An 18,389-nucleotide genomic window follows, 5' to 3' on the forward strand; every position below is an offset into this window, starting at 1 on the left:
ATAAAACCAATCTACAGCTTCTGCAAGAGCCATCACTGAACGGCTTGCAAAACTTGCCTGGACTATGAATCACTTGTATGCATTGTGAACTCACCTGTATGCATTGTGAACTATCTGTTGGTGCAGCGACTTGTGGTAGTGTTGTGGTATTTTTGCTGATGATGTCATCAGTGGTACAATTTTTCCAAAAGAAACCGTCAATTGGCTTGGTGTATCTTCCTCCCTTCTGCTTGTCATGGTCGTTCAGCTAAAATTTGGGGACCAACAGAGGTGAGGCAAAGAACCTCACCCCCCCCCGCTGATACAAAGACCTATCTACAGGTGTGGCTGTATACTGGACCGGTAGTCAGTGACAGGTAAGATCCCATTGCAATGGTACCAACCTAAGACAGGAGGCTGACGCCTTGAGGTCAGCTCATCCGATAACAGGTAAGGACCATATGTACTATTGGACAACCTAAGGCAGGCATGGTCCCTAAGCCACATGCTTGTTGTTTAAACAGAGAGGGGGAGATGTTGAGAGACACAGCCAAAGGGGCCCCAGCAAACTTTCAGACTGCCAGCTGATGATTGGCTCACAGTGGCCCCAGCAACTTCTAGCTGATTGGCTCCTCTGCGGTGATGCTCATTGGGCTGTTTCCCTGCCCTTTCAGACCACGGAGCTGCTCATTGGGGGACTTTTTTGGCTCTGCCCACGCGACCCAGCCAATCGGCCTCAAGAGCAGGAGGAGTCGGGGAGGTTGAGAGGCTTGTGGGAAGCCGGTGGTGGCAGTTGGGCTCTGCGGGTTTTTCCTGAGGAGCTGTGTGGTGCAGTGTGTGTGGTTCTAAAAATAAAGTTAGTTTCTTTTGACAAGTGGCTCCTGAATTGTGCCCAGCCGCAAAAATACAGCATATAACATTCTGGATAGTCTAACAATGAGTAATTGCAGTCTCAAAGGAGAGAGTAGAAAGAACAGAAGAAATAACACTGGAAATACCCAGGACTTGGTCACCACCATCAATCAATTTGACTTACTGGGCATTTGTGGAATTCTACACCCAACAATAGCAGAGTGTGTACTGTATCAAGTGGCCATAGAACAATGACCACAAGCGAGCAGGTCTGTGTGCCCTGGACCATATGTCGAGATGCCCAATGGGATGATATTTGGGAGATCATTAGGTCATGAGGGTGCAGCCCTCACGAATGGCATTAGTACCCTTGTAAAAGGGACCATGGAGAGCTCTCTTGATCCTTTCTACCATGTGAGGACACAGTAAGAGGGCCCCCTCCCAAATCCCACCAGCTGGTGACCTGGCCTCAGGCTCTCGGCCTCTAGAACCATGAGACTAGTTTGTTGCTTAGGTCTAGGGTAACCTGTTACGTAGCCTGGACAGCCTTAGAGAGTCAACAGGAGAAATGATACTGTGCGTTATAACTCATATTTAAATAAATGCTCTCCAATGAAAACAATGCAAAGAATGTTTGACTTCTACAGCAAAATTAAAATTGAGATCAATACCAGAAACATACCTAGGAGAGCTTCGACTGTTTGAAAATTAATCAACACACTTATAAATAACTTACAAGTCAAAGAAGACATCACTATAGATATGTGAAAAATATTTTGAGTTGAGTAAAAATAAAAACCAAAACACAATGTATCAAAATGTGTGGAATGTGGCTTAAAGCAACACTTCCATGGGAGTTTGCAATGTTAAATGCTGTGCTAGAAGAGGACAAATGTCAGATAGAGCCAGAAGGCACTGCATGAGGAGCAAACACAACCCAACAGGACACTGCAAAGTCAACGAGACAAAGAACGGTAGGAGAAATCCAGTACAGCCCCAAACTGGTTCTATGAAAAGGACAATATAATACATAAACCTCTACCTGAATTTGTGAAGAAAAAAGCAACTACAAGCAACTGAAATAAAAGAGGTTATTATTGTAGTTTCTACTTGCATTAAAAGGATAATAGGAAAATATAAAGAATAATTTGGTATCAATAAATTTGACAACTTAAATAGGTAAATTTCTTTAAAAAACTATCTCAAAGATCACTCAAAAACTAGATAATCCTAATTATCCTACATCTATCAAACAATAGATAACCCTGTCTACTAGGGAAATGGAATGTGTAGTTTAAAACATTCTACAAAGAGCGTCGAAGCTCGGATGGCTTCAATGGGGGGCTCTATAGTAACCTGGGTCTGAGGTGTCTCCCAAAGGCCCATGTCATGGAGACCCGGCTCCGGGCTGGTGGGCTGTTGGGAGTAGTGGGAACCTTAGAGGAAGGAGGCCCCTGGGGCATGGCTTTGAAGTGCACATTTGTCTCATCTCCACTCTCCTTCCTCTCTCAATTTCCTGGCTATTATGAGGAGGGCAGCTCTGCTCCCCCATGCCCTCCCAGCCACAATGCTCTGACTCACAAGCCCAGAGAAAACAGAGGCAAGTGATCTTGGATGAAACCTCTGAAACCATGAGCCAAACCAAAGCTTTCCTCTTGTCAGTTGATTTATCTCAGGCACTTTATCACAGTGACAGGAAGCTCACTAACATATTACCCAATATTTAAAGAAGAAATAATACTCATTGACACATACCATTATAGGAAGGAAAGTCTGCAACTGTTTCTATGAGGTCAGCATCACACTGATACCAAAACCAAAGATCTTAAAGAAAAAGAGAACAACAGACCACTGTCATGACAAAAATAAATAGGAAGACCCTTAAGTAAACCAAGCAAGGTTTACCAATAAATAAAAATAAACAACATACCACAGGTGTACCCCATGGATGCAAGGTTGGTTTAAGTTAAAAAAATTAGTCAGTAGACCAAAACCTAAACACCATATTATCAACTTCAATGAGGACAAAAAAAAGAGAAAGAAAACAACAAAACAGTTCGTGGAATTCAACATCCACTCACAAAAAATATCTGACAGAAAAATAGGAATAGAACAAAAATCATGATCAAAACTCTACAAATAACCTCAAACCTAATTGTGAAAGACTGAATTATCACCAAAGGTCATGAAAGAAACTAGGATGTAAGATACCAGTGTTTTATTTAACACTGTTCTGAAGACTATAGCAAGAACAAGAAAAAAGAAAAATGAAGTGAAATGAACACAGATTGGAAAAGACGAAATCACTTCACTGATGATGGCATGACTCCATCAATAGTATGATAACAATACGAAAAATGCTGCTAAAACGATAAAGCAAGTTAGTAAAGGCATGAAATACCAACACCCGTACACAGAGCCCAAGTCAATTTTATTTATATATGTTAGGAACAAGCAACTGAAACTTAAAAGAAGACAACACATTTACATCAAAACATGAAATAATTAGGATGAATTTAATAAAACAGTTTCTATACTGGTTCATTAAAATTATAAGTTCTTGAAAATAATTAAAATGTGAAGTAAACTTTATAAAGTATATAAGTTCTATCTAGTTCATGGATAGAAATAACCAATAATTTCAGACTGGTGTCAACAACCTTATTCTATAAAGGCTCAGATATTAAACATTGTAAGTTTAGCAGGCCATACAGTCTCTTTTAAAACCATCTCTGCCACCAAAGCATGAAGGCAGCTGTGAAAAACAATAAGTTAATTGCATGACTATGTTCCGAAAAAATATTTATAAAAACAGGTTGTGGGCAGGACTTGGATACTGGCTGCTCACTGGCTATTCTTGGGTTTCAGAGGAATTCAAATGTGAGATAAGTGCAAAATTGGAAGGAAGAGGATATGCTAGCAGTGTTTACTTGGATGAGCTCTTCATTATATATCTATGGTATAAAATATTATAAAATGGTCTACATAAACAAATTCTTAAAAATTCATCTTATTCAAAACAAGGTATGAATGAGTTTTGAAAACAATAGTATTGCTTGGATTTTGAGAGGGATTGTGTTAAATCTCTATTATCAATTTGGGAAGAACTGACATCTTAACGATGTCGAGTCTTCCAATCCATGAACATGGTATGTGTCTCCATTTATTTAAATTACTTTGATTTCTTACATTAGCATTGTATAGTTTTAGCATACAATTTCTGTACATATCTGTTAGATTTACTAATTATTATTTAATTTTTTGACTAATTATAAATGGCTTCATGTTTTTAATTTTGGTATCTGTGTACCTAGTGCTAGTATACAAAAATATAATTGATTTCTATTTTAAAATATAATAATTTTTTTATGATTTCTGTATGCTCCTTTTCTCAGTATCAGTTATTAAACATTTTACAAAGTAACACTAAATGAATAAAATCATTCTTATTCCTAAATCTTTTCACTCTTCAGAAGCAGAGAAATTACCAAAATGTATACAATACAAAATTATCCTAGAAACGTATGTGTAACATAGGTAATTTAAAACTTCAGTCATGTGAAAGTTCACAAATAATTTTAAATGCATGGCGCTGAATTATCACATAACTAAATGAGTGATTGATTTTGAAACATAATCAATAAAATTTGCTAATGAAAGCTATCTACTAATTTGCTTTCCGGAGTGTTAAACATGAGAATTCTGTGAATTTTCTTTTTAAAAAATTTTGAGGGCTGGGGATGTGGCTCAAGCAGTAGCGCACTTGCCTGGCATGCGTGCGGCCCGCTATCTGTCTCTTCAGCACCACATACAAAAACAAAGATGTTGTGTCTGCCGAAAACTAAAAAAATAAATATTAAAAAATTCTCTCTCTCTCTCTCTCTCAAAAAAAAAAAATTTTTTTTTTGAAGAGTAGAAGGATGTAAATGCCCTTCTTCTCCCAAGATTCCAACCCCACTATCTGGAGGGATTATAGCCTTCCTAATATTTCTAAGCACATAGAAAGAGTATCCTCAGTTTACACAAGTGGAAGCTATTGTTCAATTACTGAGCGCCCACACTGTGGCAAATACTGGGCAGGCTGTCTCTTCTCTCTCTCTCCTCCCCTCCTTTCCTCTCCCTAAGGAATGGCAGCTGCCATTTGAGCTTCCTTCTCTCACACAGAGGCTCCCAGGGGAGGGAACTGAAGGCAGCCTCCTACCATAGTCTGCAAGAAACTGACCATGCAACAATCACATGAGGAGCTTGGAAGAAGACCCTGCCCAGGACATACCCTGAGGAGTTGCATCCCCTGCCCACACCACACAGAAATAAGCTGTGTTGGGAGAGAACCTAAGCAGAGGACTTCCCTCGGCCACCAGTGTTCCAGGCCAGCAGAAAAGGGGAGATGAGAAGTGTGCATTATTTTAAGCCATAAAATTTTGGAGTGATTTGTTACTCAGCAACAGATCACCAACACACTGTGAGAAATTAGGTAGGGAGCCTTCCTGTTCCTCACCTATAAAATGGAGATAATTATAGTGCCCCCTTCATTGGGTGTTGTAAGCATGGATGTCCTTGAACCAGGGTATGGCACATCGTAAGCACATGATATTGCTTATTGTTGCTGTTTTAATGCTGCTTTCAACTTTTTAATCACTTTATGATTATCTGACTCTACCTTAGGGACCAAGTCCCACCTCTTCATTCACTAGTTCACAATGGTGGGGAAGGCACACTGTTGGGCCATCTGTAGGACTTGCCTTTAGAGTTAAATTAAGAGTCAAGTGCTGACAGGTCTCGTCAAATTGCTTAGTAAAGAATGTACTAGTTTTATCTTCAACAGTGTTAGCAGGAGTTAATTGACTCCTCACAAATGTACACTATTAATCCTTTTAATCATCCATATAACATGTCTTATTATACTAATTTAAATGTTTCAGAGTGTTTTTGGTTTATTTTTTCTTATATATAATTTTTTAACTTCTTTCCAAAAATTTACTGCCCATTTTTACTAGTTCTTTGGTAAACGGCTCCTTCATATCCCTGCTCATTTTTCTGCTGGGCCTTTTGTTTTCTTCTTCATGTTTCAAAGCCCTTTGGGGTTTTAGGAAGATGTCCTTATATTCTCATTTTACATTTTTTGATTATTGTTATTTTAATCAGAATTTGATGCTGAATATTGTCAACTATGGTTTTGTCCATGGATGTGATTGACTCTTCTTTCTCCTGTAAAAGTAGATCTCATATTAAAGGACTTGGTTTTATGTATTCTAAGATTACTTCTTTGGATAATGAGTTCTTTAATGTAAGGATAAAGGATTTCACCTTCAAATCAAGGAAAAACTCCATTGTTTTTACTCAAGTCCACATTTTGAAAATCTATTAAAACTACTATCGTCTTTCTCCACGATGACTGCAAATTGGGGGGCTACTTCTAGTCTAAGGGGAACAACCTGAAAACTTGGCTGAATGGAGAATTTAAAAAAATATCTCCATCAGACTAAAAATCAGGAAATCTCAAATAAAAATGATGGGTTTTAAAAATTATGTAAGCTATGTTTAGAAAATTCTCAAAATCTAATGTAATACTTGTAGAATTTGAGAATATTAGAGGATTGTCTATGTAAACACTACATATTTTTTCCTTTCCTTAAAGAATTTTCACCTTAAAAATACTTTTATTAGTTGAAGCACTTATATTAAAGAAGGGCATCATGAAATTTAACTACTTTGCTAAGCCCTTTCAATTAAACAGTGGACAAGGATGATCCATTAATTCCCCTCTGGACTGAGATAAGCCTGTTCATTATTAAAAGAAGCTAATGAAGAGAGAAATGAAGTTTAAGTGTTTGAAAAACATTAAATCTTTCTTTCATCAGAAAAATGAGCCTAAGTTGAAGGGTGACAGCATCTGCAGGCCCAATCATAGTAAACAGTATCCTAGTGAACACACTGTCCCAGGAGTCATCCCATTTGCTAAGGCAGTGGATGTGGCCATGGTCTGATATAATTATCAGTCATCTACTTTAGATTCATCATTTTAAAGAGTAAAATTTAACACAGTGCGTACAATATGCAAATCCTGTAATCTTCTTAGCACGAGGTAAGCACTTTGGGTAATCAGCCAGAAGATGGATGAATCAGAGGGTAGGGTTGGGCCATCCAGTATTTGCACAAGACAATCTCTTCCAGGGGATGTGAATTTCTTCACATGTAAGTATTCAAAAGGATGCCAGATCTAGCAGAGACCGTATAAAGAAATGGAAGAAAGAAACTGAAAAATAGCAAGTAATCTCACCAGGAAAATATTGCCACGATTGAGAAGAAACTGTGAATGGTCACTTGACTCTAAAGCCACGGCTCAAGAGCGAAGTGTGAGCTGGCAGAACTGGAGAGAGAAGGGGAAAGATAAAATAATTCCATGAAGGGTGAATTGGAAGGCGTACAGAGGAGGAGAGGTTTTGCTGAGGAAAAAGACAGAGAGTAGAAGTTGGAAGGTAGTAAACAAATTAAAATGAGAATAAATGAGTTTAAAAGGAGAGAAAAATGGCAGCTGTAGTCAACAAGTGAGGAGCCTTTGACACAGTAATGGCAGACCCTGAAGGAGAAAGGGAAAGCTTGGAAGAAGACACATATTTACAGGAAAATGTCACAAAATATCTTTAAAAATAAAAGACATTTGAATGTACCTAAGAACAGGCCCAGCACATCTATGGGGAAATTGACCACAGAAAACAACACGCAGGTATAGACCGTGACTGTCCCAGAGGCAGGGGTTCTCTCTCGGGTGCACCCCAGCAGAATAGCCAAGTGCTTCTAAGGGAAGTCAGGTGGCTCTGTCCCCATACGTACAGTGTGGGCCACCAGCCTCCCCCAGTAAGCACAGTCCACAGGAACCAAGACACGGAGCCAGCCCAGGGCCTGTCCACATGTGAGCGGATATAGAAAGTGTGGCGTGAGCACTCTGTGGAGAAGAATGGGATTACTGCATTTCCTGGTAGGTGGATGGGCCTGGGGAACATCACGATAAGTGAAGTACGCCAGACTCAGAGAGTCAAGGGTCCAGTGCTTTTCTCTCATGTGAGGAAGCGAGGCCAGGATAAGGAAAAGGGGGAGAAGAATCTCATGAGGATTGAGGGGATCAGTGGCGTACAGGAAGGAGCTGGAGAGGGGAGGGAGGGAAGAGGCAGGAACTGCAGAATGAATTGACAAATGAAGCTACGTGAACCTGCCACAGAGAGTCCCACGTTCACATAAGTAATCACCAATTGGAAAAACAATGAATAAAGAGAAGGAAGGTCAGCAGAGCAGGGGAGGGGAGCAGAGAGGGAGGAGGGAGAGAAAGGGGGAGCTCTGGGCCCTGCAATGAAGCACATTTCATCCCATGCTCATGGGATTACGTCAAAACGAACCCCACTGTCAGGTGTAACTACATGCACTGATAAAGACATGTGTAACCAGGAGTGGGCCAGGGGGGTCCTCTGTGAACAGGGAGGAGTGGGCCAGGGGGGTCCTCTGTGAACAGGGGAGAGTGGGCCAGGGGGGGTCCTCTGTGAACAGGGGAGAGCTGGGACATTCCTCTCTGGGAACCACTGTGGCCGTGGGGTTGTGGTGAGCACAGAGTCAGCCTGACACAGAACTGTGGTGACAAACGGAAGCTGGCGTGTGGTGGCAGAACAGACTGTGGAAGCCCTGACAAAGAGCAGCATTTATCACAGAGGGAGAAAGAGAAGGTCAGGGGCGCTGCACCAGTGCGTCTTCTAGAAATCCAGCTGTGTGCTCAGGGACTGAGGCCCGGACTCCTGCCCTGGTCCCAGCCTGGATCTGACCCCCGAGCTGCCCTTTCCTCCCATCAGCCCCTCCACTCCTCTCAGAGTCATCAGCGCAAGGACCCAGAGCCATCCTCCAAGTCTCCCTTCCTTTCACACCTCATGGAGTCCTTCAGCTAAGGACAGTCAGAACCAACTGCTGGTCCACCTGTTCAGGTCCTCGCCCCCAGGGTTCCTACCAGGCCTTCAGGTCCTGCTCTCCGTGCCGTCTGCCTTCAGCAAGCATGGTGGCACCCCTCAGGTGTGGGCAGCTCACACCTCCTGGCTTAGGCCATCCCAGCAGCCTCCTGGCCTTGGCGAGATCACCGTCCCAGGGCTCAGGCCACCCTCCACACTTGGCAAAGCCACATGCTTGTGATGACTGGCACAGGACTCTGGCCTCCTGGGACCTCTGGGACTTCCTTTCATTACATACAGTGTCCTCCTTGGAGTTTCTGGAACATTCTAGGCATCGTCCATCCCCACGGGCCAGGGAAGGACACAGGCCAGGGCATCATCTATTCTCTCCCTTTGGCAGCCCTTCTGGGTTCCCAGCAGCTAACAAGGGGTGGCCCTGGTCTCAGGCCAGTGATTAATGCCAGTTCCCTCCACTGTGAATGAGAGGCCTGTGGAAGAAATTAGTTCACCTGTGGAACTCTGGGAGCCCAGGTGAGGGTCACCAGGCTATGAATCCCCGATTTTTAAAACTCTCTTATAGATAAGTGACCTTGTTTGTTCATGTAAGAGGAAAAATCAGGAGACAGGATTGAATGCCTTAGACTTGGTGTACGCAGATCCAAGGTTAAAAGTGACAGTACGACTTTTCAGCAAGTGTGGTTCATTTCTGAAGCAGCTACCCTGGGCCACTGTGATACACTCTGAACTCTGTGGCCCTGGGATTAAACTGTTACAGCTCCCAGGGAGGTGACCTGAGCCTGGTTTATTGATGTCTGTTTTGTCATATTTCAAGGAGTGGTGCTTATGCTCTGAGAGATGATTTTGATTACAGGAAACAAGTTCCACAAGCAAAGCTGATGGTTTTCAGAGAAACATCTTTATTACTTACATAATTAAAGGAGAAATATACATTATCCCTCTATTGCACTGGGTAATATTTAAACACAAGCATATATGGAGTACTACCACGCTTACAAGAAACAGGCACCCCTGCAAACTGGGGAGGGTGTGTGCATGAGTCAACACTGGCAAATTGTCAACACATCTCAAAAGCTGGAGAAATCGTTCACTCTCTGAGCCAGCAATTCTACTTGTAGAAAATTATTCCTGGGAAAAATGAACACACCTACCAAGATCAATGTGATCAAAAGTCATTTTTCTAGAAAAACAGAGACACGTCCAAAAAAGTGCTAGAGATGCCCTCTGCCCAGTGTCCATCCTCCCCTCCTTTCATAAATGAATATAAGTCAAGCTCACGATGACCATGTGCTGGCCACAACATGGCCTAGAGACCCCGACAGGGAGGAGTGACCTGGTCACGGGGACGTCAGTAGGACTGATGTGTGACATACTCCCCTCTGGTGCCCCCTCCTCCACAGAAACGTCAGAGCCACCACTTTAGCTTAATGTCTGTCTTTGAGGGTGTGATGGTTTGGATGTGGAATGTCCACCAAAATCTCCTGTTCAGAGACGGGGCTTTGGGGATGTGATTGGATCAGGAGGGCAAATCCCTTGATTTGATGGCTGGACAGACCTTGATGGCTGGACAGCTGGGAGCGGGGACCTAGGTGGATGATGTGGGTCACTAGGTGCATGCCCTGACACACACCTACACCTCTCCCTCTCTCTCTCTCTCTCTCTCTCTCTCTCTCTCTCTCTCTTTTTCCTTCCAGGCTGCCTGGAACTGGGCAGCTTTCCCCCACCACAGCCTTCTGCCATAATGCTCTGCCTCATCTCAGGGCTAAAGCCATGGAGCCTGCTGAGTGTGGCCGCAACCTCTGAAACCATGTGCCAACCTGACTTAGAGCCTCCTCTAGTTGTTCTTGCCAGGTTTCTGGGTCACATGAACACCGGGTGAGAGATACTTGCAGAGTGGCAGAGCTCTTCTTCCGATTTGAGAAGTTTGGGCCCCTGATGACTTAGGAGAACTAACAAAGAAGGATGAAAGGCTGTCACTGTGACACCGTGGATGAGACTGAAGGACTTAGTAAGTGAAGTAGCTGAACAGAAGGAATCTCGTGTGCTTCCACTGATAGGTGGAACCCCCAAAATACAAGTAATCTCAAGTAGAATAGCAGCTACCAGAGGCTGGGGAGGGCAGGCTGGGGGCGCTGCTAAATTAGATAAGAAGAATAAATCCTGGTGTCCTAGTGCACAGCAGTGTGAGCAGAGTTGGCAACAATTTACTGTGCATTCCAAAATAGCTAGAGGGGAGGATATTGTATGTTCTTACCACAAAGAAAATGAGAAATGTTTAAAGTAATGGATATGCTAATTAGCCTTATTGGATAATTTCTCAATGCAAACATGTATCAAAACATCACATTGTGCCCCGTAAGTATGTATAATTATATGTCAACCAAACTCAAAACTTAAAAAAAAAATGAATAGAAAGCTAATCCTAAACTACCCACATCCAGAAGGAATATGAGAAAGAGTAGACCTTCATGAATTTGTCATTGAACTCATTCTTAGCTCAGGCAACAGATAATTAAGTGTACTTACTGATGTGTTAATCTAAACTCTATCCAGTCATTAGAAAATAATATTAAATGCCACTCACAATAGGACTGCCTTTAAAAACATCACCAAGGTAAGGAGATCATACCTCAAACAGCTACTCTAAAGTGACCAGGCAAATTTTCAAAAAAAATTAATGATTTTATTTCTTTTTAATTTATTTCATTTTATTTATTTTTGGTACCAGGGATTGAACTCAGGGGCACTCAACCACTGAGCCACATCCCCAGCCCTATTTTGTATTTTATTTAGAGACCGGGTCTTACTGAGTTGCTTAGTACCTTGCTTTTGCAGAGGCTGGCTTTGAACTCACCAGCCTCCTACCTCAGCCTCCTGAGCCACTGGGATTACAGGCTTGTGCCACTGTGCCAGCCAATGATTTTATTTTTTAACTTTCTTCCATTGTTTAATCTCATGCCTTAACAGTGGGCACAAACTTTTCCAGGACAGCATAATTTTGACAATTCACCCTTAAAGCTTCTCATGTGCAGGTTTGCAGTGGTCTCCAAGCAGATCACTGTTACTTACAGGTAGACAGATAGTCACTTCCCAGGTGTTGGAATAGCCTACCCGGATGATGTCCTTTGGGGGTCTTTCCAAGGACACATTGTCATGAACTTGCATGGTCTGAGTGAAAACACCCGAGACTCGGAGGAGACAGAACCACACTCTACCTGCAGGAAGCATCTCTAGAGAATAGCCTGTATGCTTAGCAGATAACAAGTAAATCAAGTAACTCGGTACCTTTTGAGAATTTCCACACGATGGTGGGGACAGGATAACCCTCAGCCGAGCAATTGAGGATGACAGCCTTGCCATAGATCCCGTCCTGGTCCCGGGGCTGAACCACAAATTTGGGAGGAACTGAAAAGAGAAACATTGGCAGTCATTCAAACGAGACCACTTTGGATTGAAGGCATGATTTACCACACTGCATGATTTCTATGAACATTCGAATGCAAAGAATGCTTTACGTATATGGGAAAACAGAACTGGTGTCTGCAGTTGGAGACCAGCGAGAACAGCGATGTCTTGCTGGCCAGTTCTCCGTACGTATCAGTGAGCCTTTGTAGACAGAGCTCTTTGTCGTCTTGTCTTGTTTTTCGTACTAGGGAAAACTGGCCATTTAACCGTGGGAGGGTGGGCAGACCATGGGAACGGGCCTTCTGGTGTTGCTCTGTGCTCCTGGAGATCTTCAGGAAAGTAGTCCATGGAAAATAGAACTGTGACCGCCATCTAAAGGGACAAAATGGGTTTGCTCCTCCAGGAGTGAGAGTCAAGGGTAAGTATTCCCTTGGGTATGAACTTTTCAGAACATCTAGTGTCTGCTTTTCCTAAAGCAGAAGACCTGGGTAATTAATAGGCACTGGCTGTGGGCAGCAGTGGGCACAGCATGGTACTGAACTTTCCCTGAACACCTCAGGAGGGCACATGAGCCCTATTCCTGATGTCAGCACTGTTCAGGGCCACGTAGGGCTATGGAGGCCAGCTCAAGTTAGTTCCACGAAGACTTCATTGTGTCCTTAGAAAAAATGGTGTATTAGGTGACTATTTAGCTACTGAATTTTGGGAGGCGCTGGAAAGGTCCATCCCTAGCTAAAGTATGCCCCAGAGCTTCACATACAGCACACCTGCCCAGGGACGGAAAATGCCTCTGAGATAAACGATTATGCTTCTAGGGGTCTTTGAGGCTTTTCTTAAAGAGAAGGTACGAAGTCTTGTAGAAGTGGCACCTGACAGTGCCTACTCTGTGGGTGTCTCCCAGCAGATGCAGAGCTCATCCTGGGACAGACTCTCAACCAGCAGGCAGGATGAGGTGAGAGGAGAGGGCTCCATCCGCTGGGTATTAAACACCTGGCAGTGAGTGTTCTTCCCTCCATTCCACAGTTCCTGCTGAGGCGAACTTGTCCACCTTGCAACGTCCATAATTCTCCATCTTGAGACAGAAACACGGGCTTCTGTGCTGCCGACAGATAGGAGTTCCAGCTATCACGTCATTGACTCAGGAGAGGGTCAAGATCTAAGTCAGCTGGGCTCAGAACTAGGTCAGAGTGACGAGAGTCACGTGAAGACCACTTTGGCCAGAAAATAACCAAGGGGGGGGGAACTATATCAAGACACAAGAACCAACTCATGGCTATGCTTTGGGAGAGAGAGGAAAAAAAAAAAATGCTTGAAACTTTCTAGCACAGCTTTTCGAAGAAAGCATTGCACTTGGATTGCCACAGACAGCCATGGCTCGGGGCGCACAGCCAGGAGGAACCCACACTTTGGCCTCCAGTTCTGCCACCCCTTGTGCAAGTTATAAAATGTCTTTTGGCCTCAATTTCCTTATATGCAAATTAGGGATAATTGCAGCAGCCATTTCATAGAATTGTTTTGAGGATCAGATGAGTTAAGATTAGGAAAGTTCTTAGAACAGTCGTTGGTAGATACAGAGTGAGTCGAAATGCTAGTTCATTTAGTAAATATAGGTATGTCCAGCTTTGACACATCCTTAATGAACAAAGTTCCCAACTCGACAATTAAATAAGTAATTTACACAGTCAATAGGTCTCTGGCATATTGCTTAACTAGTGAGCAATTTTGCTTCATGTAGATGATAGTCTGAGACAAATACATTCAATAAAATGTAAATATGTTTACAATAAGATAACAAAAGGTGACTTCCTCATTGTAAAGAAAATATTTCTAGGAAATAGGCTAGAGATTATACAGAGAAAATTTTCTAATTAAAATAATCCACTAACCTCAAGGGTGGATGACAAATTTTAAAACATGGTTCTAGAATAATTCTCTCCAGGATGGAAGGCAGACCTGCAGTTTCCTTCATCCTGTCTGTCATGGATACAATAATTATGATCCATCCATGATCCCTCCCTCAGTTTGGCTCTAATCCATAGAAAAGATTCTAAAACTCATCAAAGAGTTTTCTGTGGGAAATAGTCATTAACAAACTATAAGTATAAAGAAATACAGATGAAAATGGTCACTAAATTGGTAGAATACTGGAAACCACTCCATTAGGAGTACCTGGGAGTTCGCTGTGAACCCCTTTGCTCTCAGACTGAAATTCTGTCTTCAGATACAACAAGCTCCATGTTCACATGAAGGCCTAATAAAGAAATAAGTGGGCCTCCAAATCGTTACTGCAAGGAGAATAATCCACAGCTGAATTATCAGCTCATGTATCATGCCACCTGAGATCATGTTGAGGAAAAGAAACTAAGTGCCTGAATAAGCCACATTCTGATCCTCTCCATAAAAGAAAAGAGGACCCTCTAGGTGATCTGCCTTGCCTTTAAAAGTTGACAGAAGACTGACAGAACCTACATAGTGTCTCTTCCTGTACTAGCAGTTATGTTGATTCCTTTCAATAAAATGAACTTACAACAAGAATTCTGAGCTTGGAATCATCTAGGTTCTCGCACTGAGCCAACCCGAGACCAGATGCACTCATATCACACATCTTTAGGGACGTTCTTGAGTTGAGTTTGCCTAGCAACAGGTAGTCTAGATAGATCCCTGGTAGAAGTCTGTGTTAGGTTGCTAAGTGTGTCCTCTTTGCCCACCCAGAGCCTAATGTAAACATAAAAGACACACAGTCCCTTGGGGGTTTTATCTCTTAAAAACAACAACAACAACAACAACAAAAAACCACCATCACCAGAAAAGATTGAAACTGTAGAGAAGAAAGGGTGTTTGATATGGAATCCATGGCATGCTCTTGTATGCCCTAAGCCTCTAGAGATGCATGAAGTCTCCAATACTTTTCAAATAAACAGTAGGTTATTAAAAGCAGTGGAAATCTTTGTTAAATAACTATTTCCTGAACCAGAAGTTTTTTCTGGAGCTCCCCAGGAGTCCCTTCATAATAAATGGGACCATTTCTAAGTACCTAAGTGTGCTTCACATCCTAGAAGTCATTTCCTTTGGCCCCTCCCAGCATTTGTCCCAGAACAACTCTTAATTCACTGACTCACAACAGAGGGGATCCCCTCCATCATCCTCCTGCTCCTCAAGTTTGCGTCTCCAGCCCTCTTCCCATCTTGCCAGCACACCTGGGCTCGTCCACCTACTCTCAGCATGGTGGACATATCCTCCAGACCACCATATCCTCCAGACTCCCAGATATTTCCCAGGTACTTCAAACTCAGACCTACAAAATGGTACCTGCTCCTGTCACCACTATCGATCAAAGTCCCTAAGAAAGTAAGCTGAGACTTATCTTTCCAATGGCCCTCTTTCATCTCTTGTACCAGGTACTAACGATTCCTTCTTGAAAATGCACCACACATGTTCAAACTCCCTGCATCTCCACATCCACATGCCAAGTCACAGTGGGTAGCCTGGGGTGTGGTCAAGTACCACCCTCTGTCCACTGGCTTCAGCACCCTGGGATGGACAGCTCCCCACACTGGGCCAGGATCCTGCACAGCGGGCAGGAGTGTCTCTCTCCACTCCCTTAGTGCTTCTCTGAAGTCATGAACCTTCACTCAACTTCAGAAGTAAAATCCAGAAATGGTGGGAAACCACTGTTGATCAGGGAGGGCCAGGAGTTAGGGTAGAGGCCCTGCCTCTCCATCCTCACCTGGAAGCTCCCAGGTGAAACCGAGGCTGCTGGTCCCCAGACCCCATCTTGAGAATCATTGTCCTATTGATTCCTCTGAAGATTCCCAGCAGCAGTGAGCCCAACTTCCCACAGTAGCAATTAGCTCATTAAAGCAAACTTTACTTAACCTTTCTCCTTTTCTTTTCCATTCTCTTACTGGGGGAACCTGTGAATCATATCCTGAATAAGTAATCTGCAGCCGGTCTGCACCTCACGCTCTCCTCTCAGGAGGACTAAAGCTTGGACAAGGCCAGTATGGTCTCCTACCTGATCTCAGCCTCCTAACTGTCTAGCTGCCAGACTGCTAACCTGAGTCCAATCTCCACACAGGAGCCCAGAGGACCCTGCTGAGGCATAAAGAGAACGATGAGATTGCCCTGTTTAAAGTCATCCTATGCCCCCTGGCCACACGTCCCCAAGAGGCACTGAAGCTCCTTCCTGCCATGTGCTTCTCCTAATCCATCTTAAGTACCTGCACATTTCCCAGCACCCCTGTTTTCCCAAATGAGCAAACTGACAAGCATTCTACGATACCAAAACTCTGCAGGCTGTTCCTAAAGTTTCAAAGGGGTCCTTTGATGAAGAGTGAGCCTGACATGCCTAAGGTGAGGGTTGTTTAAAATAGGGTGACCTTGAGCCTGACCTGGGTATTACCCTGGGGCATGCTTCTATTGTGGCTTTCAGGGGAGGAGTGATACACTTAGGACAGGACAGGCACTTCTCTAGGTGCAGACTCTTTGCCTGTTTCATGTGTGGAATTCATGGCTCCTGGGTCGTACACCTCCAGAACACGGACGCAGGCTTCCCCGGCTGTAACAGGGACAGGGCTTGGGTTCTACTGAGGGCAGAATGACGGGAAGCTAGCTGGTGTGGCTAAAGGAAGTATGTGTGTGTGGGGGGGTCAGTGCTGTGGTTCTCCACTGGAGGGCACTCAGCCAGGACGGCAACCGGTCAGTCTAGATGAGATTTTGACACCAAACCCAGTGGTCTCCCATCACTCTGTGAGCCGATGACCTGGCCCCCCGACCCTCTGCCTTCACCTCTCCCTCTTAGAGAACAGGGCCCACAGGTCTCTCGCTGTCTTAGGAACACTCCGAACTCACTCCTGACTCAGGGTGTTCGTCCTTGTTGGTCCCTCTGCCTGGGACTCACTTCCTCAGATCCCTGGGACTCACTGCTGCACTGGGCTCTACTTAAAAATCTTGTCAGAAGAGTCACCCTGTCCATCGTATCTGCAGGTCTACTTCTGTCCCTGTCCCTCTCAGTCACCCCACCGTGTGCTTTTACTCGCACATGTGGACACAGGGACGGTTGGTGGGCCTGGGCACTACCTCTTTCCTGCACTGGAAGCTGGGCTCCGTGGGTCGGGGCCTTGGATGATATCCCTATCCCCCAGAACAATATCGATTGTAAAATAACTGTATAATAAGTACTTGCTGAATGAGTGAAGGAAAGTGATGGCATGGGTATGACATCAGAAATTGGGCTAATAAACACAGCAATAGAACAGTGGCCTCACCTCGTAGAAGTTTTGATTTTTTCCTATCAACTGAGGGTTGACTGCAGCCTTTTGGACTGTGTGTGTGCTTCTCCGTGTGACAGCTCACCACCAACCCCCAGAAACTACGGGCCAACATGAGAGGCAAAGCTCATGAGGACATCAGCATCCCAGCCAGCAGGCACGTGGTGTCTGAGCCTCCGTCCTTGGTGCAGAGCCACGAGGAGGAAGGGCCACGGGCATGTGTGTCCTGCCACTAAGTCTAGCACGTCCTCTCAAAATGACTTCACTCATGCCAGGGTGGCCCAGCGGGTGACATCACTGAGATCACTGGTCCACTGTTACTTGAGCCTTGAGGCCCGTACATGAGAGCTAAGGTGATTTTGCTCTTTGTTAGTTCTATTCCTCTTATGATAGCAGCTGATTTGTTTTAAATTAAATATTCATCAGTCTTCCTGATGATCCAGTCTATTACAAATGTGCTGAGCTTTGTAACGTCCCAGGATTGGAAGACTATGACCAGGAACGACTAGGTATGAGGCCCTGAATTCCACTTCTAGCACCCCCATTTATTCTGCACCTCCGTCGGGGGGCGACTCATTCCCAACTCCTGGAGTGTCTTCAGAAACGCTCTGCACTTGTCCTTGACTCTGTGCCAAGGCCCCGTGCTGCTCCATCACCTCAACTTGGGCTCCTCCATGGCCTGTCCGTGTGCCGTCCCCTCCGTCACGTTCCAAAGCCATGGGGACGTGACTGGAAGAGAAGAAGAGGCAGAGGGAGGAGCGGGGAGGGAGTTACCGCCAAGCGCCCGCTTTGTAGCAGGCACTGCGAGAACTACATGTTGGTGGCATCTCACCTCTCGCTGCCCCGTTAGGTATCATCTCATTTTATGATGAAGAAAATGGACATGAGGAGATGGTGAAGGGATTAACACAAGGTCACCAGCTAACATGTGTCCACA

The 18,389-nt window shown here is 44.1% G+C and overlaps 1 protein-coding gene across 3 annotated transcripts in view; it reads right to left on the bottom strand.

The window, feature by feature from the left end:
• Dscam (DS cell adhesion molecule) overlaps positions 1–18,389 on the bottom strand; it is a 655,493-nt gene that overhangs the window by 204,662 nt on the left and 432,442 nt on the right. For all 3 annotated transcript variants that reach the window (XM_048803693.1, XM_048803694.1, XM_048803695.1), the window contains exon 10: positions 12,063–12,182. In XM_048803693.1, the coding sequence (XP_048659650.1) occupies positions 12,063–12,182 (120 nt within the window). The remainder of the gene's footprint in view (positions 1–12,062; positions 12,183–18,389) is intronic.

This window comes from Marmota marmota, unplaced genomic scaffold (genome assembly GCF_001458135.2).
Source record: "Marmota marmota marmota unplaced genomic scaffold, marMar, whole genome shotgun sequence".
Lineage (NCBI taxonomy): Eukaryota > Metazoa > Chordata > Mammalia > Rodentia > Sciuridae > Marmota > Marmota marmota.